The sequence below is a fragment of the Pagrus major genome, chromosome 15 (genome assembly GCF_040436345.1).
Source record: "Pagrus major chromosome 15, Pma_NU_1.0".
NCBI lineage: Eukaryota > Metazoa > Chordata > Actinopteri > Spariformes > Sparidae > Pagrus > Pagrus major.
The window spans coordinates 22,585,865-22,611,773 of NC_133229.1; the positions used below are offsets into that span (position 1 = coordinate 22,585,865).

Below are 25,909 nucleotides of genomic sequence, written 5' to 3' on the forward strand. Positions count from 1 at the left end.
TGAAGCCACATGTGAAGACGAGTCATCCCAAAATGTATCCATGTAAGTTCAAGTTAAGCACACTTAAAATGTTAGTTTTTTTAAAGCTAACGTCATTTTATCAGCTAACCTCGAGCAGGTGTGTTTTCCCTAAACTTGAAATATACAACACAAGCTGAGCTAGAGATCATCTTACAATAGGATCACACTAGCTGGGTAACATGTTCACGCTCCGATGCATGATTATTAGGTAGTCATTACTACATTATTGAATGAGTAGTCAATAATCGTGGGTTGGACCAGGCCCATCTTCGAACTTGGCATTCAATTTTATCTCAGCTACACACTTGTAAAGTGTCCTGACGACAATTGATCTCAACTAAGATTGAAAATAGTACTCAAAATTGCTTCTTTGGTCTTTCTAGCAACAATAGTTGCCCCCAGGAACATATTTTGCCATTAAAACACACACACACACAATATTACCTAAGAAACCGCTGCTGTCCTGTGCTGATTAGAGGAGTGAATGACGCTCAGTTGCTCATCCAGGATTGACAGTTAAAAGATCGATTGACACGCTAGAGATAATAAGTAAAAACGTGTTATTTCGGGGCGTTCAGTTTATGACTGACATGACCAACCTCTATCTGCAAATTTCATTCCAGCCAGACATAGCGAGTGTCACGCCCGTCCACCCATGAAATCTCCTGGTATTCCCTTCTTATCCATCCACATCTGGGTGAAATCCTAATACATTTCACGTCTTGCTAAAGGAATAGTTTGACAGTATATTAAATACACTTATTCACTCTGTTGCAAAGAGATGGATGGGAACATACCTCCACCGCCTCTCATGTTTGTATGCTTAATATGAAGCTAGAAGCCAGTTAGCTTAGCTTAGCATGAAGACTGAAAACAGAGGGGCACAGCTAGACTTTCTCTGTCCAAAGGTAACAAAACCCACCAAACCAGCGGCTATAAACTTCACTAAGTAACACTTCATAGCTTGATTGTTTAATCTACGCTATAACCGAAGTGTGGAGACGACCAATTGTGGTTTTTATGGGATGTTATGCCTCCATTATTTCTTGGCCAGGGAAACCAGCAGACACTCCAGGATGTTATTCTTCTCAGCAAATAGCCCAGCACATAACCCATTGTAGAAAACGACGAGTTTCAGCTACATATTTATGAGAGAGCAATATGGATCCCCTCGTTTAACTCTCTGAGACAACAAAGCCAAGAAGCATATTTCCCACAATGGCAAACCATGCCTTTAAGCATTTTTTTCTACATTGTGCACCCTCTGTTAATTAAATACATTTCATTAATAAGCCCTCTCTCAGCCCTGATTTTAATTAGCATCTCGTGATTAAAACGTGCAGGTTTGTTGCTGCATGTTGGCTAACAGTCCATTTTTAATTATTCATTGTAGCTACAGGATGGACGCTGAGGGCGTTTCATTCTTGAAAATCTCAGGATTTCGTCTGGAGAGCCGGAGATACACACACGGCCTTTATCAATCACACTGCAGCAAAGCTAAGGCCGCAGCTCTCACTGCAAATCAATGACACGCTTCATTGGCTTCCCTCAGACAAATGGGGCTCGTGGTACGCAGTCACACACACCCTGGAGACTTGGTATTGTTTCCTGCTAATGTACAATGTTGTGGCTCCATAGACTGGGTCATAACTGACCTCTCGGATGAGAAGTGATGTGCAGTGACCGTGGGGTGTTTGAGAGTGTGTGTGAGGGTGTGCGAGTCACAGAAGACGGCAGGAGCAAATACAATGAGAGAGATATTTGGATTTTGGATCACCTAACCTATTTGGCCTGTTTTCTCCGACTCTTACTCCACCTCTCCGCCTGCTATTCCTCCATCTGTCACTGTGTGCTCACTTGGCCTCTGAGCGCAGCAGAGTGAGCAAATCAGAGTGGACTGCCTCTACAGGGCACACTGTCACACACTGCCAAGTAAAATGCACTTTATGGGGGTAAACAGCAGAGAGAAGGTGGGAAAAGAAGGAAAGAAAAGGAGACAAGGCAGCAGAGAGGAATACAGAGAGGGAAAAAGGAAGGATGCTGGAGGAGGAGGAGGAGGAGAAGGAGGAGAAGGGGGGAGGGGATGAACTTGGCTGGGTGTGTGTTACATGGGACGCAGTGTCGCTCTCCCCTCGTCCTCCTGCAGCTCTACCGGAAACACTGACGCTAACACATGATGACTCTCGCTGGAGGGGACACGGGTGGGTGGAGAGGAGGACGGGGATGGAGGTAGGAAGAGAAGGAACCCTCCAGAATCGGTCAGCCTCATCCTCCACCTCCTCCTCCTCCTCCTCCTCCTCCTCCTTCTCCTCCTCTCCCATATACCAGATAAGCGCAGCAGGCGGAGCGGGGAAATTGGAAGGGGGAGGGGGGCAAGGCGGGAAATACATGATGGCATACATAACAATGAGATGTTTTTGTTGGCGTGTACCAAAGTTGTTTATGTTTTTGATCACTGCCATGTAGATTTTTGATGAGCTCACACTGGTTTATAGACTTATAGTGGAAACAGAGTGATTTAAACAGATGCTGTGTTAATCTGTGGATATCAGTGCAAAGCTCTTCAGTAATCAAGCCATCTTAGACAGCCGGGGGGCAGTTGCTAAGTCATTCTCGCATGCTAAACATATAAATGCATTATTCTGAGTATAACTTTCCTACACAAATAACAGATTGTAGATCTTTTCATACTGAATCCTTCAGCAGCTTCTCCTCAGACACGGACAGCTCTGTTCATTTAGTTTGCGGGGAGTGATGAGCACGCTGACCTTCACTTTTAAAGGAGAAGTTCACCCCAAAATGTTCATTAAAATCCTTTTTTAAACTCATAATCACGGTGGCATTCAGATTGAGTTGGAAACAAATTAAAAGGCTTGAATTTATTCCACAGCTCAGATTTCAAAAGGGCAATGCTGCACCTGGCCCAGATCTCCTGCTTGGGAAATACGACTCATTCAAGGAGAAGTTTACCCAAGAAATTAATTCTTTATCTACTCAACCTAATGCTGATAGAAAGTCAGGTGAAGTTTCTTAGTTCACAAAATATTTCTGGAGCTTCAGCATTGCAGCAGTGTGCTACGCAACTGAAGTAGATGGGGACTTGCTCGACAATGTTAAAGCTGCTGTAAGCGTGATTTTCGGGCCACGTGAAGAAAAATGCTTGGCAGAATAAAGAGGCATGCGAGTGTGTTGACTAGCGAAAAAGGATCCAGCACAGCTGCTCTGTTGTTGTTAGCAGTGCTGGCTCAGGCGTGTGTGAGCTGACCAATCAGAGGAAACTAAGTATTCAGGAGGGCGGGGCCTTAAAGAGACAAGAGGCTAAAACAGAGCATTTCAGACAAAAGGGTGAATACAGTGCTGCAGAGAAAACTGTTGTCTCTTTGAGCACTAAAGCATGTAAATCTTTTCTAGTAGTATCCCAGTTTTACTACAAGGCTGAAGTATTTTGTGGACGACAAAACTTGCCAGCTTTCCATCGGCATGAGGGCGAGTGGGTAATGACTGGATTTAGATTTCTCCTTTAATGAGTTGTATTATCCGGGCATAAATCTGATGCAGACGGATACCCTTGTGAAATCTGAACTGTGGAATAAATTCAGGCCTTCAGCGTCGCCCCTAATATGTTTCCCACTGAATCTGAATGCCACCGTGATTATGAGCTTACCGGGATTTTAATTCGCCTGCCCGCCATAACCCAATTTTCTAATCCTCAAATGTGCATGGAAATGCTCACCAACTACTACATCTGACTGAGAAAAGTAAAGAAGAAAAACTCTTCTCTGTTCTGACTTCAGAGGGGATGGTGATACCTCACTCAGAGATGAGTTAGGGTGGTTTCCCCTCCTCTGATTTAACAGTGCAGATCCCCCCCCCCCCCCCCCTCCCTCTGCCTGCATGACTCAGGGGTCCCATAGGCCCAGATGCAGAATTCATTGCCTGCTGAATAGATATATGAACTGTCTGTTTGGTCTCCTCAGGGTGCCTTGCATAACACTGAGAGGGACCAAAACAAATAGAAAGTGACATGGCTTCACTCTGATGATCCCTTATGGAGGGTGAAGAGGAGACAGCACTGCTTTGGGAAATATAAGAATGAAAGTGACTGCATGATGGTGTTATAAGAGGCGCCTTTCAGTGTGTGTGTGTGTGTGTGTGTGTGTGTGTGTGTGTGCTAAGTCACAATTTACCCGTGCACTTGACCTTTCATGCCTTGGCACTCCTGCCCCTGGGAGCCACTGATAAAGAGGGTGTAGTCCGGGGGAGATAATTAGAAAACGCACACCCAGCAGCCCAGCATGAAGTATGGTGGTTCTCTGGCACCCATTTCATTACAATGCATGACGGATCGCCTATAAGATGGAACAGCAGATGCTTTTCATTCATTATGTCAGAGTCGTCCTCCCCAGCTCATTACTGTGTGGCCCACTTGCACCTGCGCTCCTGCCAGAGAGGGCTACACCTCACCAAATAAGGACATGTGAGAGACCCTCGGTGGGATGACGTTGACCGTGAAATAGCGCAGAAAACCGGCAGTGTGTGGACGGTTTGGATTGAGACCTGAACCGGAGGAGGGGGGAAGACTACCGAGCTAATCTGGTTACATAAGAGCGCATTGAATTTTCTCTGCACTAATCCTCTGAAGTATTCATGCTCATCTGTCCCGCGGCGGAGTAACCTACAGGGCACGCACACACAATAACACAGAGACAGAGAGACGCGCGTACGCACACACACTTGTGGCTCTGGAGGGAGCAGTTTGGAATAAGATAAGCGCACACATTAGATATCTTTGAGGTTGTTGCATTTGAACGCATCTCCAGCAGAAGCTGCTATGCCTCGCGTTGCAAAAACCCCAACTGGCGGCTTGTGACGATTCCGCTGACGCGCCACTAGCCGCACCACCCAGGAGAGGAGAGGAGAGGAGAGGAGACAGAGGAGAGGAGAGCTGAGCAGGGGACTGACAGACTGACTGACTGGAAACCGGTCCTTCTCTTTCTCTTTCGTTTCCCGACCGTGAAAGGAAGCCTAGCTGTCGCGCCAGCCCCGTGGACGAGATCTGTTCAACGAGCGATTCACTCACAAGACGCATCATCCAGATCCACTCCTGCAGAGATGGAGGTACCAGGTTTGGCGCACAACATCACCAGCCCATTAAGTCCCTGCGAGGGGATGATCAAGGACCTGAGCTTGGACGCCATACAGTTATGCGAACGAGATGGTAAGGAGAGATTTTTCCACTGGCACGTTTGCGCAAAATTTCGGTGCATCGGGCCGCTGCAACGCCGCGCCAAACACTCTGTTTTGTCTTTGGTTTGAGCTGCATGCTGCTGAACCCTTATTGTGCGTTTGAAGGGAGTGTAGGGGCCGGTCGCTCTGCCGGTTCCCTGCTTGGATGGATGCAGGGATGGATGGGTGGATGGATGGATGGTGCGCTTGTGCGTGTGTGGAATAGCTGAGTGTCCTGAGGTTTTGTCCATTCATAAGAGAGGGCTCTCTGCTTTACATCAATGTATATTCATGCACAGTGATCATGCACATGAGAGGAAATAATGTGAAGTGATGCTTTATTTCAGCACCACAGACATGGACAGAGACCGGCAGCCACCCCACCTACAACCGCTGCCTCTTGTCTCATTCTGTGTGGAGCCGCCTCAATCAATGTATTTGTGCACGGTGCATGACATCCTGTATATTTTTAATACTGTAAATGACTCAGTTTTTAATCTTATATCCCCTCCTCAACTCGTGCAAAACTCTCCCCGTGCGTTTTAATTTTTAATTCATCAAGTCATCCAGCTTGGGAAAAAAAGTTTCCTCGCTATTTTTTCATCAAACAAAGAGTTCTTACGCATTCAACCACAGATTAGATGCTTGTTTTATAATATTAAAATGGATAAGCAGGTTTTTTTTTTCAGGCTTCACTCTGATGCGAATTTAATGGTGGGGAGAGGGGGGAAAAAAGCAAGTCATCATCAGGAGAGAATGAGAGGCTCAAACATGGCTGCACCCACGTGTGTGCACACAGGCGGCGCAGCCCCACACACCCATCAGTGCAATTACACCAAATTGATTCCACATCTGAGGCCAGATCTCGTTTTAATCAAGACTGCAGCTTAATTTGCAGCCGTGGAAATGAAATGGGAGCTCACCTCAATTCATTTTTCTCCTCTACTACAGCAGATTTCCTTGTTCTATGTTTGGATTGGCCTGTTTTTAGAGCCCTCATGAGGTCAATGGTGTGTCTTATCGAGCCTCCTGCATCTGATCACAGTGCAGTCATTGTGCCACACCGCCTCATTTTCTCCTCTGCCAGCCAGAACTCCTCCTCATAATGTAATAGAGCAGGACACAGTTTATATCCTCTTAGTGCTTTGCTGGCCTGATTCTGAAGCTGTAATTTTAATAATGGTATATATGCTTGGCCTGGAACGTCTCTAATGGATCCTGTGCCAGCTTCCTGTGCTGCAGGTTTATTGGAGAGCTTCTCTCTTTTTTTAATTTATTTATTTGATAAGCCTGGTTTTTGCAGCATGAGAGCTACTTCCCTATTTAACAAGAAGATTACCCAGCGTAAATAGTGTCTCTGTGTCCTTGAGGCACCCACATACTCTGTGTTTATGGAGCAATACCCTCAGAAATGTCTCCTTCTGTGGAGCGTGGGGCAGAAAAATTGGTGGTTGTCAAACAGCGGAGTAGTTTGTTGAATTGTTGGTTTAGATCATTTGGGTGGTTTACTTGAAGCACAACTTTAAGTATCATCCCCGCACAGTGACTGCTTTAACTTTTGTTATAGCACCTCCACAAATATCATCTAGTTAACACTCTCTGTGCCACACCCCGTGTACAAGGCTGCGTAGCTTATCTTGGAAATTAGCTGTTTCATTATCTGGTCAATACGCAAGTTTTTCCGCGGACCGTATTCATTTCTCTACCACGTAGCTTTCTAAATTTATCTCCCCAGTCCATTAATATTTAATTGCCAGCATGAGAGGCTTATGTGCCTCTGCTGACCCAGCAAATGGAAATGCATGCGGCCTCAGTAGGCCTTCTGTCTGTGGGAAAGCTCTGCCTCTCCCTCACACACACACACACACACACACACACTGAGGACTGTTTGAGCATCTCAATGCACAAAGGGAAGAGTGGGATACAAGTTGTTTCTGTGTTAGAGTGGGGGGTTACAGCCTTAACGGTTCAGTTTAGTGACGGGGTTGTAACATGGTTGAAAACATGCTAAGAGCGACGAGTTCACTGGCTCATGTGAATAAGACGTCTCTGTCGCCTGTGGACACGGATAACCTCTGCAGGGCTGACTCGAACCACCATTTTGATTTTATACCCAGTGTAAATGCGTATTTATGGGGGGTAATGAAATACACACTTCATGTCCTGCGAGGCCTTTGTGCCGTGGCCGCTGACATAATTAAGTTGACATGATGGATGGCTGCCATTTATGCAACTGAGTGCCGTGCATGCACTGTCTGAAATCTCCTGGCCTGAAATACTGCGGCTCGAGCTGTGACACACTCAGTCTGGCAGCTTGTGTGTGTGTGTGTGTGTGTGTCCACGGTGGACAGACACAAAGACAGACAGGTTGATGGGGAAGAAGTCAACTGTAATGTCACCAGCAACTGTGTCAACTTGAAGAAAAGCTCCCTCAGTGTCGTGCCTGCCAATTACTAGTCTACAATGGCATTGTTTCCTCAATTGCAAATGCAACACTTGAACAAAAGGCTTCGTTCTCAATCCTTTCAGAACCACAGTGGAGCCGGAGAAACACCACGAGAAGAAGTTTTGCATGTTGAAATACGTCGTGGGAGAAACGATTGTGCAGGGGCTGTTTTGTTTTGTTTTTTGATCTTGCTGTCACAAATGTTCTACACGTCCTCGCCAGCATTGTTGCTCCATGTTGTAGTTGTTAGGGTGTGGCTCTCACTGCTGGCATCAGTCAGCCCATGTCGGGGGCTTTTCGGTCAGTTGAGTATGTTGAATGTGAGGAAGGAGTCGCTCTGATTGGCTGTGCTGCTAAGCCAATCAGAGCATGAGAAGAGAAACAGAAAATGAAAGGGGAAGCCCCCTGAGCCAGTCACTGTAGTGCCCATGAATTCACCTATTTAGTGAAGTTTCTCCTCATTTTTTCGCCTCAGCCTCTTCACCTACCATTTGCAACGTTTTATCAGACATAATCTCAATTAGAAGTGGCTTCATTAGCAGGTTGGATGGATTTCCATGAACGTTGTTATAGATATTGATGGCCCCCAGAAGATAAAGTCTTTGTGAAATGTCCACACTACAATTGATTTGAATTTGGTACATCCATGTTCCCCTGAGGATGAATTGTAACATCACTGGAGATGCATTCACTTTTAATCTAGGTCTATCATCAGGTAAATTCTTTGCATTTTGCAACTCTTTGGTTTTCGTCATTACCATCAGCGTTGGCTGTCTTTTGAGCGAATGGTAGTATGCTAAAATGCTAAAGATAGACAGTGAACATGGTAATCACTACCTACTAAACATCAGCATAAAATTGAGATTGTGAGCATGTTAGCATGCTCAAGTACCGCTGTGTCGTCAGTGCCATGGCATTGTTCCGATGGCCTATTATTATTATTATCCCTACTCTGTCCCTGATTGGCTCAGACACTGACATTTTCTTCTAACCCTGACCCATCTCGGTTAGCGAACCAACCATCTAACCTTAACCCTAACCGTGCACTAGTTAATCAGACGGACATTGTGCAGGTCTATTTTTCAGAGTATTGGGTTTACAGACTAATGGGCCGTCAGAACAATGGGCGAAGTACAGTCACAAATCTGTGATCACGTCTGTAGGCTCTAGTCTTGTATAGAAAGGTATTGATAACAGGTGGACAACGAATAATGAGCTCATCCAATATGTTCCAACATGGTGCATTAGTGAGCCGGCCTTATGGCGTACAGCATCGTCTGACTAAGATGGCATTTTAGTCTGGCCAATGTTCAGCGTGAGCAGTTGTGTGCCATGACTGTGCTGGCAAGAGTTTCAGGTACACAATGTTATGCAGCCACTTATCAGCTGCATAAAATATTCACATGCAATCGACTTCGCTGTTGTTACAGAGAGTCGAGAACATTCTTTGAAATTGATTGCAGCCCAGTCTGACCCCTGAAAGTCCGACTCATGCTAATTTTCCCGGTGTGTGCTTTTCAGCAATCCTTTTATGCAGAAATGTAAGAGTTGCTAAGAAAACAAAGTTGAAGGAGTTCACAGCAGCCTGTTGTTTGGGAATTCAAATGCAATGCAAATGAGAACTGATGACTCATTCTGGTTTTGGACAAGTTAAGAAAAACAGCTGTGCCCTCCCTAAAGGTTTCCTGCATTTAATTAATTTGTAAGAATAGGGACGGGTCGATTCTGAACCCTGGAGAGTCCTCTGCACCACTGAAGCTCGTGTTATTAAAATGTCTCTACCGGGTCTTTGTTTGCTGCTCCGGGGATTATTGATGAGCAAAAGGTGGGACACTGACCGATGAACGGGGGCATTGTTTATGCTTTTCATCTCAGTCTAGCCTGTGCATTGAGAGGAACCAAAGGCGTGATTTTCAAAGGCCTGCACACATCGATGCCTAGCGAGCGTCTGCTGCACAGCTCACGTCTGTGGTTCAATTTTAGACCGAACGCTGCAACTTAAACAGTAGGAGGCTCGTCTGTCTGAACTGAGTGCCCACTTGTGCAGTCACAGACAATCGCTGCTACTATCATCTGCCAAATCTCTTTTCCTACTGTAACACACCTGCCAACAGCACTTGGAAAAATAGATTTTTAGACAGCAACCTTGACTGAAAGTTGACGAGAAGCGTGGACCTTCAGATGGAGACACATTTATCACCAACCACCACTACAGGAGTGCGTTAGCATTATGTAGACGGCCTGAATTGAAATCAAATAACTTTCCTCTCAATGGTAAAGCGTGCTAACAGGTAATTCCCAGTATCAAGCCAGGTGTGACTGGAACAAATCCTAGCACAGAGAGCCATTAGGCTGGCCCTACGTATGCATGTTAACAAGATTTTTATTGATCCTTCTGCATCTATCGCTATTCCACTCTGTGGCATTTGACTGCATGCTGAGTAAAAGGGCAATACCCAATAAGGTCCATTTAATAGGGTTTAGTAGATCAGCTTTCCATCCTTTGCTATAATGCAGATGTTTCTGTTCTGTCCAGTATTTTGGTGCTCTGTTGAAACTGTATACGCTCCTGTGTCATTTTGAAGCCCCTGTACATGAGCATGAGAAATCTTTGCTCCAAGCAAGAGCTCAAAAAAACGACTCGTTTTGTCTGATCCTGATCAGAATCAGCATCAGAAAGACTTTATTGCTCCCTGAGGGGGATGTAAGGTACATTACAGCTGCTCCTTTTAGAATAGAAACATCAAACTATAGAGAGATTATCAGAAGAAATGTGGTAATTACAACTTCATGCTTAATGTGATTATGTGTGCTTATATTTTGACTTTTGTAAATAAGGCGTATAAACTGAACTGAACTGAAGCTGTGAGTTTTCACGCATGTAGCACCATTCCATATTTCTTTGTTTACACGGCGGATATTGTGTAAGTTCAGCATGACTGTCAAGATAAATCGTTCACGTGCGCATCAGAGGAAGTTTGAGTTCGTTCCCACTCATCTACATCTGTTTGTACTCTGCTTAGAAACAGCAAACCAAACGTCCAGTAGAGATAACCAACTACACCATGGTAACCATAAGAGCCAGCCAGTTAGTTTACTCCGTCTGGTCTCCGGTTGCCTTGGTCTCAATCCTAGGTATGATATTACACAAACAAATGAGAAAAAAAATGGGCGATTGTAATATCGTGAAGTGAATAGGTGAGCTGAAATATTGCACAGAGATGATAATGTTATGAAGTATTGCACAGTTAGATTACCGTTGTATTACACAGATAAAATACAGTTACAGATGAATTATGGAATGATGAGGCAGAAATCCTCCACCCTCCGCCTCCTGCACAGCACGCACAGCGCAATAAATAGTAAGACGAGAAATTATGACTCGACAAAATTAATATTAGCTACAGCAGCAACCTCTGTGCAAGTACATCGAAGCGAGAGAGAGAGAGAGCCAAGGTACAGTTGTAGCATAAATTTAAGTCAGAACTGAGGGTTTAGGCCTCCCGTGTGAGATTGCAGAAGTGTTTTAGTCTCTCCCTTACCGCCTGACCTTCATCCTGCTTGGCTCCAGCTCTTCCATCTTTCATCCTGTGCTCTCAGGAGGATTCAGAGCACAGCTTAAGACTGGCTCGCACAAAACAGGAGTATTTACCTGCAGGCAGAGCTCCCTGCTACACGTTATATCCACAGTGTGTTCAGGTTCATGTTTAAAGCCAGCATGTTGTGGTTAATTCTGTTTCATTTGGATGACAGCCTCCATAGCTCTGTTTTAATTCTTTGAAGTTTAACGACTGTTCTGTACGTTTCTGTCCGTCTCACGAGCATTTCCTTTGATTTCTGCCCAGTAAACTGCAGCAGCCTTCAGTGCTTCTATTCCCTGATAACATCTCTTTTGGTTCGACTGCATGGTCTCCAGAGCTTAACTGTGTAGGCGATATCTGACTTCATTTGAAGAGAGTCACTTTGTCAGTGTAATGCCTCCACTTGCAGGTTAATTAGGAGAGTAAACAGGAGCTAAATCAGCATTGTGGAGTCACAAGGAGCTGGGAGGGCAAAGACCTGCACGGGGTCTGCTCCTGGAGTTTTTAGCAAAACATCAGTGTTGACATTAATATTTATAGAGCCGAGAACAAGGAACTTGCTCTGCTTCAGGCACCAAACGGCAACTGAGATAGCAGGTTTTTCATCTTCTGTGTTTGGTTTCAGTCAATGTTTACAGTCATACTCCGATGGTAACCTGAGGTAGTGAGAATCTGGTGGAGAATGACCAACCTGAAAGCTTAAGATCTTGAATCAACACAAAATAGCCGCCTGGTTCCCAACACAGTCGGAGGAATACATGTTGGCAAGACGTCTCTGGAAAAGATTATGTTTTGTATCTGTTTTTGTTGCCACAAACATGGCTGGAGATAACCTGAATTATCATTAAAAATAACAGGATTTTGTCGACAAACACACTGCTGGATATATACCAACCTCTCGTCAAAAAAATATGTTTTTGTTGTCCCGGGTCCCCTTAAAAATATCCGGTGGTTTCCAACTTACAAATCTGGAGACACAGCTTGGAAACCCTCTCGTGCGTAACATCCTGCTTTCTGCCTCAGGTCATTAACATGTAATGTGAACGTGATAGGACGGGTATTGTTGAAATGTCAGTATGGTATGTAGTCTATGACATATACAAATATGAACTTATCAAACGTTTTATTCTGGCCACTAGGCTGTGATTCTCCAGCATAAAAAGATTCACAAGACACCTAGTAGTGGTAATAGTTCCTATAAACTATAAAACAATGTCCGGATCACTCAGAGTTTTTTATATGAAAGTTTTACTCAGGCATTTTGGAAACTTGGAAAGGAACTACTTGGCAATACTTCACTTGTTTTGGGTTTATTTCATCTTTCCCTGACGCAGATGTCAGGGAAAGACAAAAGGCCTTGTCTTTGTCTTGCTGTTGGTAAAGGTCAGCAGCGAAAAGTCTCAGGTGGATCGTTACAGTGCTGACATCACTGTCTGGTCCGCGCTGACCTGAGGGAGCGTGTTCTGACAGGGGTCTGCTCCGTCATGTCCAGTGTTGACCCTCTCAGTCTGAGCCAAACTTATCAGCTCAGGGGGGTTTAAGTATAATGAGATGGGCTCTAAATGTGGACCAAGATGAGTATTGTGCCGTCAGGCTGCGGATGTAACGGCCGGCCTGTTGAATCTACCCCCAGTGCCTTAAAATCTAGTTTAAGCCGTAAACAGGAAGTCAAGATTAATCCTATGTTAAAACTAGAATGAAACTCAGTAGAGTGCATACCTCCGCCAAGACTCAGCAGTCCACTTTATCCACATCAAATTGTACTTATTCATAGATGCCAACAGCCACCTAAATATGCCTGATTACATATGTTGACATATATGTATGCAATGTGCAAAATATGCAAAAAAAAAATCCTGGATCAATCCCGTCACCCTGATCCACAATAAAAAGTTAAGGCGATCTATTCTGGGCAGGGAACCATCCTCCGTCCAAGTAGAGCCAGCAAGTTGTGGATAATTCTCTTTAATTTGGATCAATTGTGGTTAATTCTGTTTCGTGGAAATCCGTTTGAGTCATTTCTGTGTAATCCTGCAAACAAACCAACCAGGAAACAAACAAAGAAACAAACAGGCGGGTGAGGTCATAACCTCAGTGTGATGATTTATAAAAGACATTTCCAAAGATCTGTCTGCTCATCACTGGAAAGTCATCTTTCCACACTCTATTCACAAGTGCACGAGATAGATTTAGTTTCATTTACAACTATTAAATTAATCATCAACTATTTTGCTAACTGATTATTAGATTTGAGTATTTGTTTAAGAAAATAAAAGCTAAAATTCTTTGATTCAAGCTTCTTCAATGTGAATATGTTCTGGTTTCTGTACTCGTCTGTGACAGTAAACTGAATATCTTGGGGTTACGAACAAACCAAGTCATTTGAGGACATCATTTTGGGCTTCCTGAAACACTATCAACAATCATTTTCTGACATTTTGTAGACCAAACAACTAATTGTGAGTCGCAGCCCTAGTTTCATTCATGAGCAGCAGCGTGGTCCAAGCATGTAACAACAGGGGGTCTTTGTGTTTAGGTTAAAGATGATTAGTTGTGGTAATCAGGTGGTTGCGATTAGGAAGTAGTGATTAGGACAGAAGTAAGTGGGGGGTCTGGTCAGGTCTGGTCCGATCTGGTGGGTTAAAGAATGAACATTTGTCTCTTTCAGGATGATGAGTCAAGATTGGAATAAAGAGGCACGATTGCAAGCCTGCTTCCAGGGGTTTTCATCTCTCAAGGGCAAGATAAACAGTGGCTGTAGCAATTATCATCTGCTTCCTAAAACGATTCAATCTACAAACACTCCACTGTTGGAGAGTTGTGTGGAGGCGAGACAGGAGAGCGCACACAGCCCAATTATGGGATTGCTCTTTTATGTCGCCCTCTCTCAGCTGATGAGCGGCGATGCTTGTTCCATGCTCCGCTGCTCATGCCATTGTTTCCTCTCTATAGAGTCCAGTCGTGTTGTGTGCGTTACTCCCAAATTCGGCATTCTTGCATTTTACTCACTCTCGTGTTTGGACCGCCAGAGCGTGCACAGAAAACTCATTGTTGCCACGCCAAGTGGGCGTCTACCCGCGTGTGACGCAAAGTCTATATTCATCCTAATTCTACAAAGGTCTCATTCAAGCATGTTTTGACATTTTGCACTGGCCTCGGCGTGCACTTCGGGTCGTAACGCCTCTACTACATGTTGTGTCACAGGGAGTTGACTAACGCAGTCAGGGAAATGTTGGATTTATCAGCTTATTTGATGGAAAATGATGTTGCAATGCCGTATTTGTTTAATCTAAATATGCTTGGAATGAAATAATCCAAGTTTAGCCAACTCAGACGGGTGCATCTTGAATGTTACTGTTGCAGGACCATGTGTATTTCCTGCAGTGTGGTAGCCGAGTGTTTCTTTCTCCCTCTCTGCTGATCATAAATGGATCCATCTCTGCCGGGAATAGCGGCGATTCAATCAGCAGCGTTTGAAATATTTAACGGCCCGTATGTTCTGGAAAGCAGATAGGTGTGTGTGTATTGAGGGGCTGATGTGTTTCCATGGCAACATATATGGTAGCCGGCGACACAGGCGGTTCTTTGTGTGTGCATGTGTGTGTGGTATGGGGTGTATACTGCTGCTCAGGCTGCTGTCAGTGGAGTAATTACAGAAAAACTGCAGTATCGTGGAGGCTTTATAGTCGGTAAGAAAGAAATTATTAAAAAAAAAGGAGATATATTGTGAGGGCTGAGTAAAAGCTGGGTATAGATACAGGATTTAATGGTGTACTAACACATTAACTTGATATGGTCTCATATTTTTCAGATAATAAAAGAGCAAAGATTTAAAACTGAGGCTGTGTCAAATTTAAAAGCAAGCTTTACAGCCCAGAGCATGATGTGTGATCCCAAAGGATTCCCACAGTGAATAAGAACCACATCATTTTGTTTTGTCGTTCTGTTTGACATTGATTCGATCGAATTTTGCTCGTTTGTTTCTCGACTACACAGGAAGTAAATCCCAGGACGGCAGCATCTCCGAGATGGAGGAGCTCCCCGTTCCTCAGAACATCAAGATCAGCAACATCACCTGCGACTCCTTCAAGATCTGCTGGGACATGGAGCCGCGCAGCAAGGAGCGCATCACGCACTACTTCATTGACCTGAACAAGAAGGAGAACAAAAACTCAAACAAGTTCAAACACAAGGTAAAAGGCTTGAATCGGCGCAGATAAACGCGTTGAAAGGGAACACTACGGAGAGATGAGTCACCGAGAGGTCTCTGGTTTTGCGCTCACTCGACAGGATTTGCTTTGTTTCATGAATAAGGAAGAAATGTGTCAGGAATAAGAGGTTTTGTGTTTATGTGATTCATTGTGTGAGAAAATGAAAAATTCGGAATGAGCCTCGATAACACCAACGAGGCACTGTGCCAGTGCACACAAAGATAAATTCATTCATTCCTTTGTTCAACCATCTTAAAGTCTCCTTGAGATTAAAATCTCTTTTGGTTTTCAGCAACAAAACATGTTACAACAATAAATACAAACAGCATAATCCAGCTTTCACTCTTAATATTCTTACAAAAACAACCAAACACAAAAACTGATGTGATCTGGTGACAATTTTTAAGCCTGTTCATTTTTATCTAAACCTTTATTTATTCAAGCAGGGTTCAGTGGGAGCAATGCTTTTCTTTTTCACCCCTTATAATTTTCACACAGTTACACATTCACATCTAGAAGCTGCTCAGTACCACCACAGTCTGGTCTGTCGGCCACCGAGCAGCTCCACTGGAGCAGCCGGGGTTAAGGGCCTCGATCAAGGGCGACTGAGTGGTGGTAATGAGGAAGGAGCTGGAGCTGTTCACTTGTAACTTCAGGTTACAAGCTTGTTTCTCCAACCTTTAGGCCATTACTGCCCACGTTGTTCCAAGTAGGGACGTGTGTGATTAGTCGACTTGTCGATTAAAGGTTGCTGCCCTCGCTAGTCGCCACCAGAAATACTAGTCAGTGATACGTGCTCTTTTTTTTAGCCTTTAGTTTATATATTAGAATTGCATGTTTATTTTATTAACTTATAATTTGTTTATTTTGTTTTAAAAAATGAGACAGTGCACATTAATTAACGTGAGCACCAGCCTATCATGTAAATGCACCAGATTTAGCCATACAGGCTAATTTTCAACTGCAGTCCCCTAGCAGGTTGATGACATTAACAACCAAAAAACAGGACACATAGGCACAAACTAGTCAAATAACATAATCACACCTGTCCCTGGCAGGTTGATTGCATATGAAAACATAACACATACACAAAACAAGAACAATTGACCACGTAGCACATCGGCACATTAAAACACACGATGTCTGAACACAGACAAAAGCACAAACCCATCATTTCATGGCTGTAACCATTCTCCAATATCACATTAGTGATAAAGATAGTCACTGTGACGCAGTAAACATCTGGAGGTGTGATGATCCTTGATGTTTGAAAGCTAAAATGATGAAACACGATGTTTTACCTCAAGACAACCTTTCTTTTTAGTGCCTGCAGGCGAAAAACTCTAACTTCAGAGTGGTTTCCTCTCTGCCTGGGAGTAATTGCACCAGCAGCAGCAGCAACAGGAGGGTTTCGGCTCCTTCAGTGGGTAGTCAGTGATCTGGTTTGGTGATCTTACAGACTTGTTTCATCAGCCTCCTTCCTCTCCTCCTGCGCTCACTTCCTGGGTGATCTGTAGCTGAGTGATTCTCTTCTTTCGACTCTATTATAACGGGCGACCTCACGCCGGTATTTTGATTTTGGTGTGCAGCAACAGTGTTGGTGGATTAATGGGCTGACTGTTGCTAGGCAGGGGCTCCTGGTCCAATCAATGAGCTGCTCAAGCCCACCGAGGCTTGAGGGTGGATAATATTGTACTGTACATGCATAAACAAAAGGCCAGCGACAGGTTTAAACTGCAGTCCACAACTTATATGAAACGAGTGAGGATACAAGTGTGTTTGTAAATCCCTGTACTGGATGTGACTCATTCCCTCCTGTCATCATTCACCTTCTTTTTCCATCCCTCCGTCCAGGATGTTCCTACCAAGCTGGTGGCCAAAGCAGTGCCCCTGCCCATGACGGTTCGGGGCCACTGGTTCCTGAGCCCACGCACAGAGTACACTGTCGCCGTCCAGACCGCATCAAAACAGACGGACGGGGACTACGCCATCTCCGAGTGGAGCGAGATCATCGAGTTCTGCACCGCCGGTGAGTAATGTGCGGCTTACAGTGCCATGATGACTACGTACATTTACAGGATGTGACATCAGTGCCGCCTTTGATCTTCGCCTGCACTTGACCAGCTGAACTACTGGACAACAGCGTTAAGGGCGTTAAGAGAGAGGCATACAATGAAGTGAAGGATGGAGCAGTGTGAGGGAGAATATTAAAGGCAGACTAATTTATACTGAGTGGAGGGAAAGATGGATGGAGCGATGGAGGAGGGGGTGCTGGGGAAAAAGAGGGATTAAAGGAAGGAGGGGAGCTGTGCTGTATATCTTCTGATGCAGAGGTCAACGGGTTCAACATTGCTGGCTAGAGGCTTAGAGTGGGGGAGGGGCAAGGAGGAGGAGATGATGGCATGGAGACTGGAGGGTAGGTAGTTGTGAGAGGGATGCAGTTAAGAAGGCATAGTGAGAGAAATTGGTGGGGAATATTTAACCCAAGATTCAAAAATACATATTTTTTTATCTCCTGTAGTGCTATTTATCGATCTAGATTTTGTTTTGGTGTGAGTTTTGGAGATATCTACGGATATCTGGTGCTAATTTTTCTAAGTTCTAAAATGTTTTTTTCATGTGTCGAGCCAAGTGAAAAAATGTTTTTTCCATGGGTGAATTTTTTTTTTCATGTGTCGAGCCGGGTGAAAAATTTCACTTGGAAAAAAAAAATTTCATTTGAAAAAAAAAGTCATTTGAAAAAAAAAATTCATTTAAAAAAAAAAATTCATTTTAAAAAAAAAATTCACTAGAAAAAAAAATTCATTTGAAAAGAAAAAATTTCACTTGAAAAAAAATTTCACTTGAAAAAAAATTCATTTGAAAAAAAAAAATTTCACTTGAAAAAAAAATTTCACTTGAAAAAAAAAATTTCATTTGGAAAAAAAAAAAATTTCACTTGAAAAAAAAATTTCATTTGAAAAAAAAATTCACTTGAAAAAAAAAATTTCATTTGAAAAAAAAAATTTCACTTGAAAAAAAATTTCATTTGAAAAAAAATGTTTCACTTGACAAAAAACATTTTTCACTTGAAAAAAAACATTTTTCACTTGAAAAAAAACATTTTTCACTTGAAAAAAAACATTTTTCACTTGAAAAACATTTTGAAAAAAGTTTATTTCATGTGTCGAGCCAAGTGAAAAACTGTTTTTTCCACGGGTGAATTTTATTTTCATGTGTCGAGCCGAGTAAAAAATTTCACTTGAAAAAACAAAAAATTTCACTTGAAAAAAAATCTATGTTTTTTTCACGGGTGAATATTATTTTTTCATGTGTGTGAAACCCAGCAAAAAAAATGTTTTCCAGAAGAACTAAGGCTCAAGTGTTTCTTTCTGTAATACTCATTTTGACCACAAGAGGCAGAAGTGTAGTGTAGATGAAAAGCATCCATGGTCATTCAGCGGAGTTTTCATTTCTCTCTGCACCCCAAACACAACATGCATCTATTACATGTTAACAAGTTATGTAACATGACTGTCATGTTTCTTTTGGCGAGGAACATGTCAAACATGGCGCTAAGCTGCCCTTAGTGTCACGGGTGGAATTCTGGGTATTATCAGCTCTTCTCATCAATGGGTGTCTACAGTGGGTAGTGAATCACAGCCACAGCCGAGAGGAAAATGAGAAAGTGCATATTTCTGGCAAGAAATGACAGAAAACGAGTTGTCTGAGTCTGAGATGGAGGTTGGAAAACATTCTTTATTAATTCTGCAATTGACGTCCTTTAGCAGCGCGAGGAGAGTGAAAATCCAGATCAGACTGACTGCTTCACGTGCCCAAATTATGCACGACAATCAGTGGTATCCCTCAGCCTGGGATATTGTTTGAAAATGGAAGTTTGATAGGTGAACGTAAAAAAAGAGTTTTTTTCATGTGTTGAGAGGAGTAAAACACATGAAAAAAAAATTCACTTGGCTCGACACATGAAAAAAAATTTTTTTAGTGTAGAGAGGAGTTAAAAAAAAAAAATGTAACTCCTCTCTACACATGAAAAAAACATGTTTTCACTCTGTTTCACACATAAAAAATATTTTAGAACTTAGAAAAAGGAGCACCAGACAAAAAATGTCTCCCTTGCCCCTCAGGGCTTCTGTAGATATCGACCGTAGAGATGTCTGTCTTTTCTCAACATAATGGAACAAGATGGCACTCAGCTTGTGGAGCTCAAAAGGCCCAAAAAATGTATCTGAAAAACTCGGGGTGAATTGTTCCTTTTAAAATCCTCATCTATTGCCATGCCAACCTCAGATCATCAGACGAGTGGGACAGTTGTGAAATGGATTAAGAGAAGCAGTTGAGATGGGAGGAAGGAAAGCAGGCAGTGTGTGTGTGTGTGTGTGTGTGTGTGTGTGTGTGTGTGTGTGTGTGTGTGTGTGTGTGTGTGTGTGTGTGTGTGTGATGAAGGTGTGGCAAAAGAAATGGGTGAAGGACTAATGATATCATTGATTCTTCGCATCCCAAGCGGGCAAAAGATGTGCTGCTAAGACCTTCCACTCCTGTAAAAGCTCTCAGCCTCTCAGATGAATTGTTTACCTGCCATTTAATCCATTATGCCTCGCTGTCACCAGGACCAACACTGCCTTAAAACCAAAACAGACCATGTTGTTTTGACAGCTGCTCGCTGAATGCATTTTTCTCACCTTTGCTTTCAATTTTCTTGACTCTAACAAGCTGTCAAAATACACCTCACCTCGCCCTCTTTCAATTTTGGTTCAAGGTACTTTATCTTTGCATAAAAGAGCAGAAAATGACTTTGGTCTAAATCCTGAGTCATTGCAGGCTATGAATATGAAGATGAGCACACATGAGCAGTTTCTATTCCATCCTTGCCAGAGCACGCAGTCGCTCCTGTTCTTTATAATCAAATAATTGAATTTTAGCTAATGAAATTTGTCCATTAACTTCATTGATGTGTGTGGTGTCTGTTTCCCAGATTATTCCACAGTGCATCTAAACCAGCTGCTGGAAAAGGCGGAGGTCATCGCTGGCCGGATGCTGCGTTTCTCTGTCTTCTACAGGAACCAGAATAAAGAGTACTTCGACCACGCCAGGTAGGCAGCCCGCCCGCCCGCCCGCCCGCCCTCATTATTCTTACTGAGATGTTGTTTATAGTATCAGTTTCATTTTCATCTTATTCTTGGATTTATGATTTATTGTGGCCACTTTTATATCATCACAGTCCAGAAATTGCTCCTCTGTGTATTCATCTATTTTTCTGTCTGTGTTGCTTTATTTCAGTGTTTCTATCCAATTTCTCTGCTTTGTAAATTGTCTCTGGGCGCACTTTGTTTTGCTCATGTACACTTCTGATCACACTGGAAGCTTCACCACTTTCACCACAGTATTTTTCATCCAGTTTTGAGGATCTGTTATTAATCCAATCTAATTCTAACTCCGTGTTTTCAGAACTGTAATTTTCTATTCGTGCTATGACAGGAATAATATTGCATTTGGCGGTGAAATAACTGGAGCCGATAAAATATCACTGACTTTTTTAGTTTTTGAGGTTAACTTTGTCTTCAATTTGTCACTTAAAAAAATAGACCCAAGTCTTATTTTGTGGTTAACGGCTCAGCTTATTGTCGTTGGCTGTGGCTACTCTTTCAACATCTGTGGTTCAAAAATGCTTGATGAAGTGAGAGACTGGACTATTTAATGTCTGAACCTTTTCTGGAATAATTGAGCTGATTTAACACGTCTGCCACGGTGGCTCACCTGCCAAAATACACTTTTCCAGCAACAGCAAACTCACTGTGACCTCGTTTTCTGACCTGTTGCACTACAGGTAATATAGTCTTTATACAAAGCATAGCATTTAGACATTATTGTGCATGCTATTACCATTGTTATTTTAAAATACAATAAAATACTGTATATAGCAGGAATCGACTAATTACAGACGATTATCAGAGCTGATATTCAACATTTTTCTGATTGTGGGATTGTTTTTTTTCTCTAGCCTTAGCTAGCAAAGAGCAGCAGCCGTTGCCGATTAGCCTACTCTGGTGATATGCTGCCCCCTTTGTTCTTGGAGCTACCTTCAAATTCTTACCAAATTCTACAGATTACACCTTTAATCTATTTTTATATATTACCAATAGATATTTTTATTGAACCTCTGTCACATTAAAATCAAATCAACTTCAGCATCTGGTGCCCTTTCTGACCTCTAATCCTTGTGACGTTACTGATGCAAAAATGACCTTTAAGCTAAGGGACACACTGTGATAACAATGCCGTGATGCAGATAATATATTATTGATCATGAGATTGTAATAAATGCATCTTGCCTCGGACTCAGTGCTACATTTCTGTGTAACGCTGCAGCACCTTTCCCGTCTGCACACAGGATGATGAACCACCTAATGTTGGGCTAATGTATTCCCCTCTAAAGAAACCTGCCTGGCAAAAATGGAGATTCAGCTGAAGGGTGCAGCTGCACAAAGCATGTTGATTACTGCCATAAATCCAGTACATGGAACCAGAATCATAGGTTGGTTGTTGCAGTAACATTTTCTGCACATCTGATTGCAACAAAAAGAAAGAAATACAGCCATTTCTTCTTCTTCCTTGTGATTTTTATATGCAAAGGACCAGTGCCAGCAGCAGACAGTTGTTGGGGGATGTGGGGGATTTTGAAGTCAGAGGAGAGTGTGACAGGCAGGGGAGAGAAGGAATATCTCTGGAGTAGCTTGTTTTAGATGTTTACTGAAGCATTGTGCAGTTGCTGTGTACGCTGGATTTTCTCCGGTTTGATGCGAGTGCTTTTTTTTCCGGCTTCCTGTCTCGTCCTCCTCACGTAACGGTGCCGTCCTTTCTCCTCACATCTCCTCTCCCTCGGAGGAAGCGCTGTACGCCTAACAAAGCACGCAGTTTCTGTATTAAAGCCACAGCTTTTGTTGGAGCTGTGCAGCATGACGTCACCCAGATAGACTTCTCCCTTTTGCTGAGTTGCATCTGCTCCAGTGGACTGAGAGCGCTTCTGTTAAACTGCACCATCATGTGGGGAGGAACAGTACTGACATTAGCACTTGATAAGGCCTCTGCTCCCGTGACCTGGGGTGTGGCGAATAATTCCATAATGCCTACAACAAAGCATCAATTGCGGTTATAATGACAACCTCTGAAGTGAAAGCAGTGTAATTACAACTCATAACTGGAGCTCGGGAGCTCAGATTTACTCTGTGGGGAAGATATTCAGCCGTCATAGAAGCATCCATCGCTTTGAATGTTCATCTGTTAATTATCTTTCTGAGAGCTGCTTTTGTTTTCGCAATGATAAATATTTTTGTTTTTGTCTTACTGGGTTTGTGTGAGAGACACTGGATGAGGCTAATGGCATTACAGAAATTAGATATGTATTCATTCTCTCATTTAATCAGCTTTCTCCCATGTGTCTCAAACACAGTTAATGATATCTTAATGAAACTTGATAAAGCGACGCCACTGCTTTCAGGCATTTCCCAAATCAAAATCAAAAACTGTTTGTTCGATAATGATATTCTTCACGATGTGACAAAATAATTAGAAATATTTTCAGTTTAGAGCTCACAATGGCTATTGAGCTCTCCTCGCAGGATTTTTGGCTCCCCTCCAGCGCTTCTGCTCGAAGCAGGGAAATTCGTATGTTGATTCCCTTCGTTTTGTTGTTATAGTGTTCTTGCACTTCTTCTATACAACTGTGGTTTGTTGTACATCCTATCTGTGTAACCAAACCATTTGAAGTGACCGCCCTTGTTGGAACTAAGTCCTCCAGCTCTGAGGCAGTAGCAATGTTAGGCCCAATCTAAGAGTCCAAACTTATGGACTCCCAGGCTTTGAGGCATGTTCCCCTTAAGCATATATGGGCGTAGGGCTGTCCCCAGAGGAAAAATATCTGATTACTTTCATGGTCTATATGCAATTTTTTATTTTTAATCAACATACTGAAATTTTCTAAATCATTAAACTCACATTTTCATCTAGAACAGATTCTATACTTAAATCACTCAGTTTATTAAAGAGCAAAAAGTAAGAAACTTCTGAAACAACTATTTTCCATGAAACTTGTGACTGAACTTATTTTTGTTTGTGTATATGTGTGTACTTTTACTTTGATGTTACTTTTTTTTTTATCTTAAAAGGTAAGGTAAAAAGTTCAAAACCCACAAGGTAGAGTGATGTGTAGCAAAGTGCTTTGCCAATCCCATTTAAACCATTTGGTATAAATGGAGGTTGAGTGCAGCCTCTCGCACTCAAGCACTTACCAGGTGACGTCAACTAAGTCTAAGGCCTTTGGGGAGACTTTGAGTTTGGGCCTTTCAATTTTCAGCCATGCTTGTTGTTGCTATGGCTTCATTACTTCACCAAGTCAGAATATTGCCATTATCATGATATGACTGTTTTAATGTCCTGTTTTTGTGTTTGCTGTTTGTTCACAGACAACTTTCTTCTCTCTTTTCCAAACTGCAGGGATGCGCAGGAGAACCGGATGCTGCCGTCAGTAAAAGACAACAGCGGCAGCCACGGCTCACCCATCAGTGGCAAGCTGGAGGGCATCTTCTTCAGCTGCAACACAGAGTTCAACACGGGCAAGCCTCCGCAGGACTCCCCTTACGGCCGCCAACGCTTTGAGGTTCGGGCTGACGTGCTCTTCAACCCAGAAACCAGCCTGTACTTTGGAGACTTCTACTGCATGTATACAGCCTACCACTACGTCATCCTGGTCCTGGCGCCAAAGGGCTCCAGAGGTGACGACTTCTGCAAGCAGAGGCTCCCTGCGCTCGACATCACCAACAACCGATTCCTCACTTGCAAGCAGGATGAAGATGCTGCCGGCAGTCTGGTGTTCCACCACGCCCAGGACGTCATCCTGGAGGTGATCTACACGGAGACTTTAGACCTGGCGGTGGGCACTGTGGCCGAGATCAGCGGGCACCAGCTGATGAGTCTGTCGACAGTAAACGCCAAGAAGGACCCCAGCTGCAAGACCTGCAACATCAGTGTGGGACGCTAAGAAAAGGCCGAATGTAGGAGAGGGAGGGAAGGACTAGAGGTGACTGACCTCTACGCACACACAGGAAGTACACACGTACTGATGAAGCAGACCAACACATGCATGAAGCAGCAGATTTAGTAGGCTCCCAGACATGCACACCAACATATCTCTGACACCGTTCTGTACTCTCAAGAGACCATCATTCCCAAAGAAGAGTGGAGAAAAAAAAGAGGACACTCTAACACCTGCACCGCTGTCTCCTCATCCGAACAGGGTTGTTGAAAACATACATGAAACTGAGCAATCGAATCCTGGGACACCAACATCACACCATCCATCCATCCACTTTGCAAGCGAACACTGGCATACTGACCGAACCCTTTAACTGTACTAACATGGGCTGCTTCTATCCAATATCCTGGTGTTTATTTTAATAAGTTGTCCCATATTTTGTTAATGACCTTTGCCTTGTTATTATTGATATGCTGTTAATGAAGCGTCCACTGTCTGAGTGGACAAGCATTCTGTTGTTTCCAGTTACTTTGACTGTTTGACGTTTTAGAAATGTTTTCTTCTCATTCCACGGTAGACAAGTTCGACTTCTTTTTACCTTCGACTAGTGGCACAGACTGGTACTACAATTTTTCTAGGGCTGCAGCATCAAGAGTCATCTTTCTTTATACCAAAGGTATTCAAAAAAACCAGACATGAAACCGCTGTGGAATCTTAACAGTACTAATGCAACAGCCTCTGAAATGTGTATTCACTAAGTCTTTTAATGACCAAGTGTGAACTACTTGTTAACTTGTTAACCTTTAAAAAAAAGCATGATGCAGTTCTGTGCAGCATGAGTCTGACAGCTGTCGGTACCTCTACCATAGCAACCTTCTCTGCAACAGTCGCTCTTCTTTTGTTGTAGTCAGTGGAAAGAAAGAAAGTAGAACCATAAACTGTGTTTAGCAGAATAAATGTGAAAAAATATTTATTTTTATTGATACATTCATATATATATATCTATATATATATAGAAAACTATATAAACCAGAAGTGCACAAGGTCACAAGCTCTGATCATTGTCAACAAATGCATTTAGGAGGCATTAACTTCATACAGACAAAATGGGGGGGTAAACACAAATTGGACAGCAGATACAACTTGCACTACAATGTCAACGTTCACCAACGTTCACATTTTTTCAAGGTGAAGATGTAAATTGAACGATTCAGATCAACTATGAAATTCTTAATGCATATCATAGCACAATGTAGGACTTAAAACTGACATGCACAAACACAACATGATTGTCTCATTGATTGCATTTAAGCTTACACCTTTTTTTTGTCAAGATAGCACTTTTTGAAAAAAAAAAAAAAAAAATGCAGTTTCCACATTAACCATGGACCAAGCT

At 42.9% G+C, this 25,909-nt stretch overlaps 1 protein-coding gene across 1 annotated transcript; it reads left to right on the forward strand.

Annotated features, from left to right (window-relative positions):
• The first annotated feature begins 4,348 nt into the window (after window positions 1–4,348).
• Window positions 4,349–25,857, forward strand: LOC141009425 (phytanoyl-CoA hydroxylase-interacting protein-like). The gene is made up of 5 exons (XM_073482052.1): window positions 4,349–5,239; window positions 15,271–15,467; window positions 17,340–17,514; window positions 20,458–20,575; window positions 23,976–25,857. The coding sequence occupies exons 1-5, from the start codon at window positions 5,134–5,136 to the stop codon at window positions 24,517–24,519; spliced, it is 1,140 nt and encodes a 379-aa protein (XP_073338153.1). The 5' UTR covers window positions 4,349–5,133; the 3' UTR covers window positions 24,520–25,857.
• Window positions 25,858–25,909: the final 52 nt, after the last annotated feature.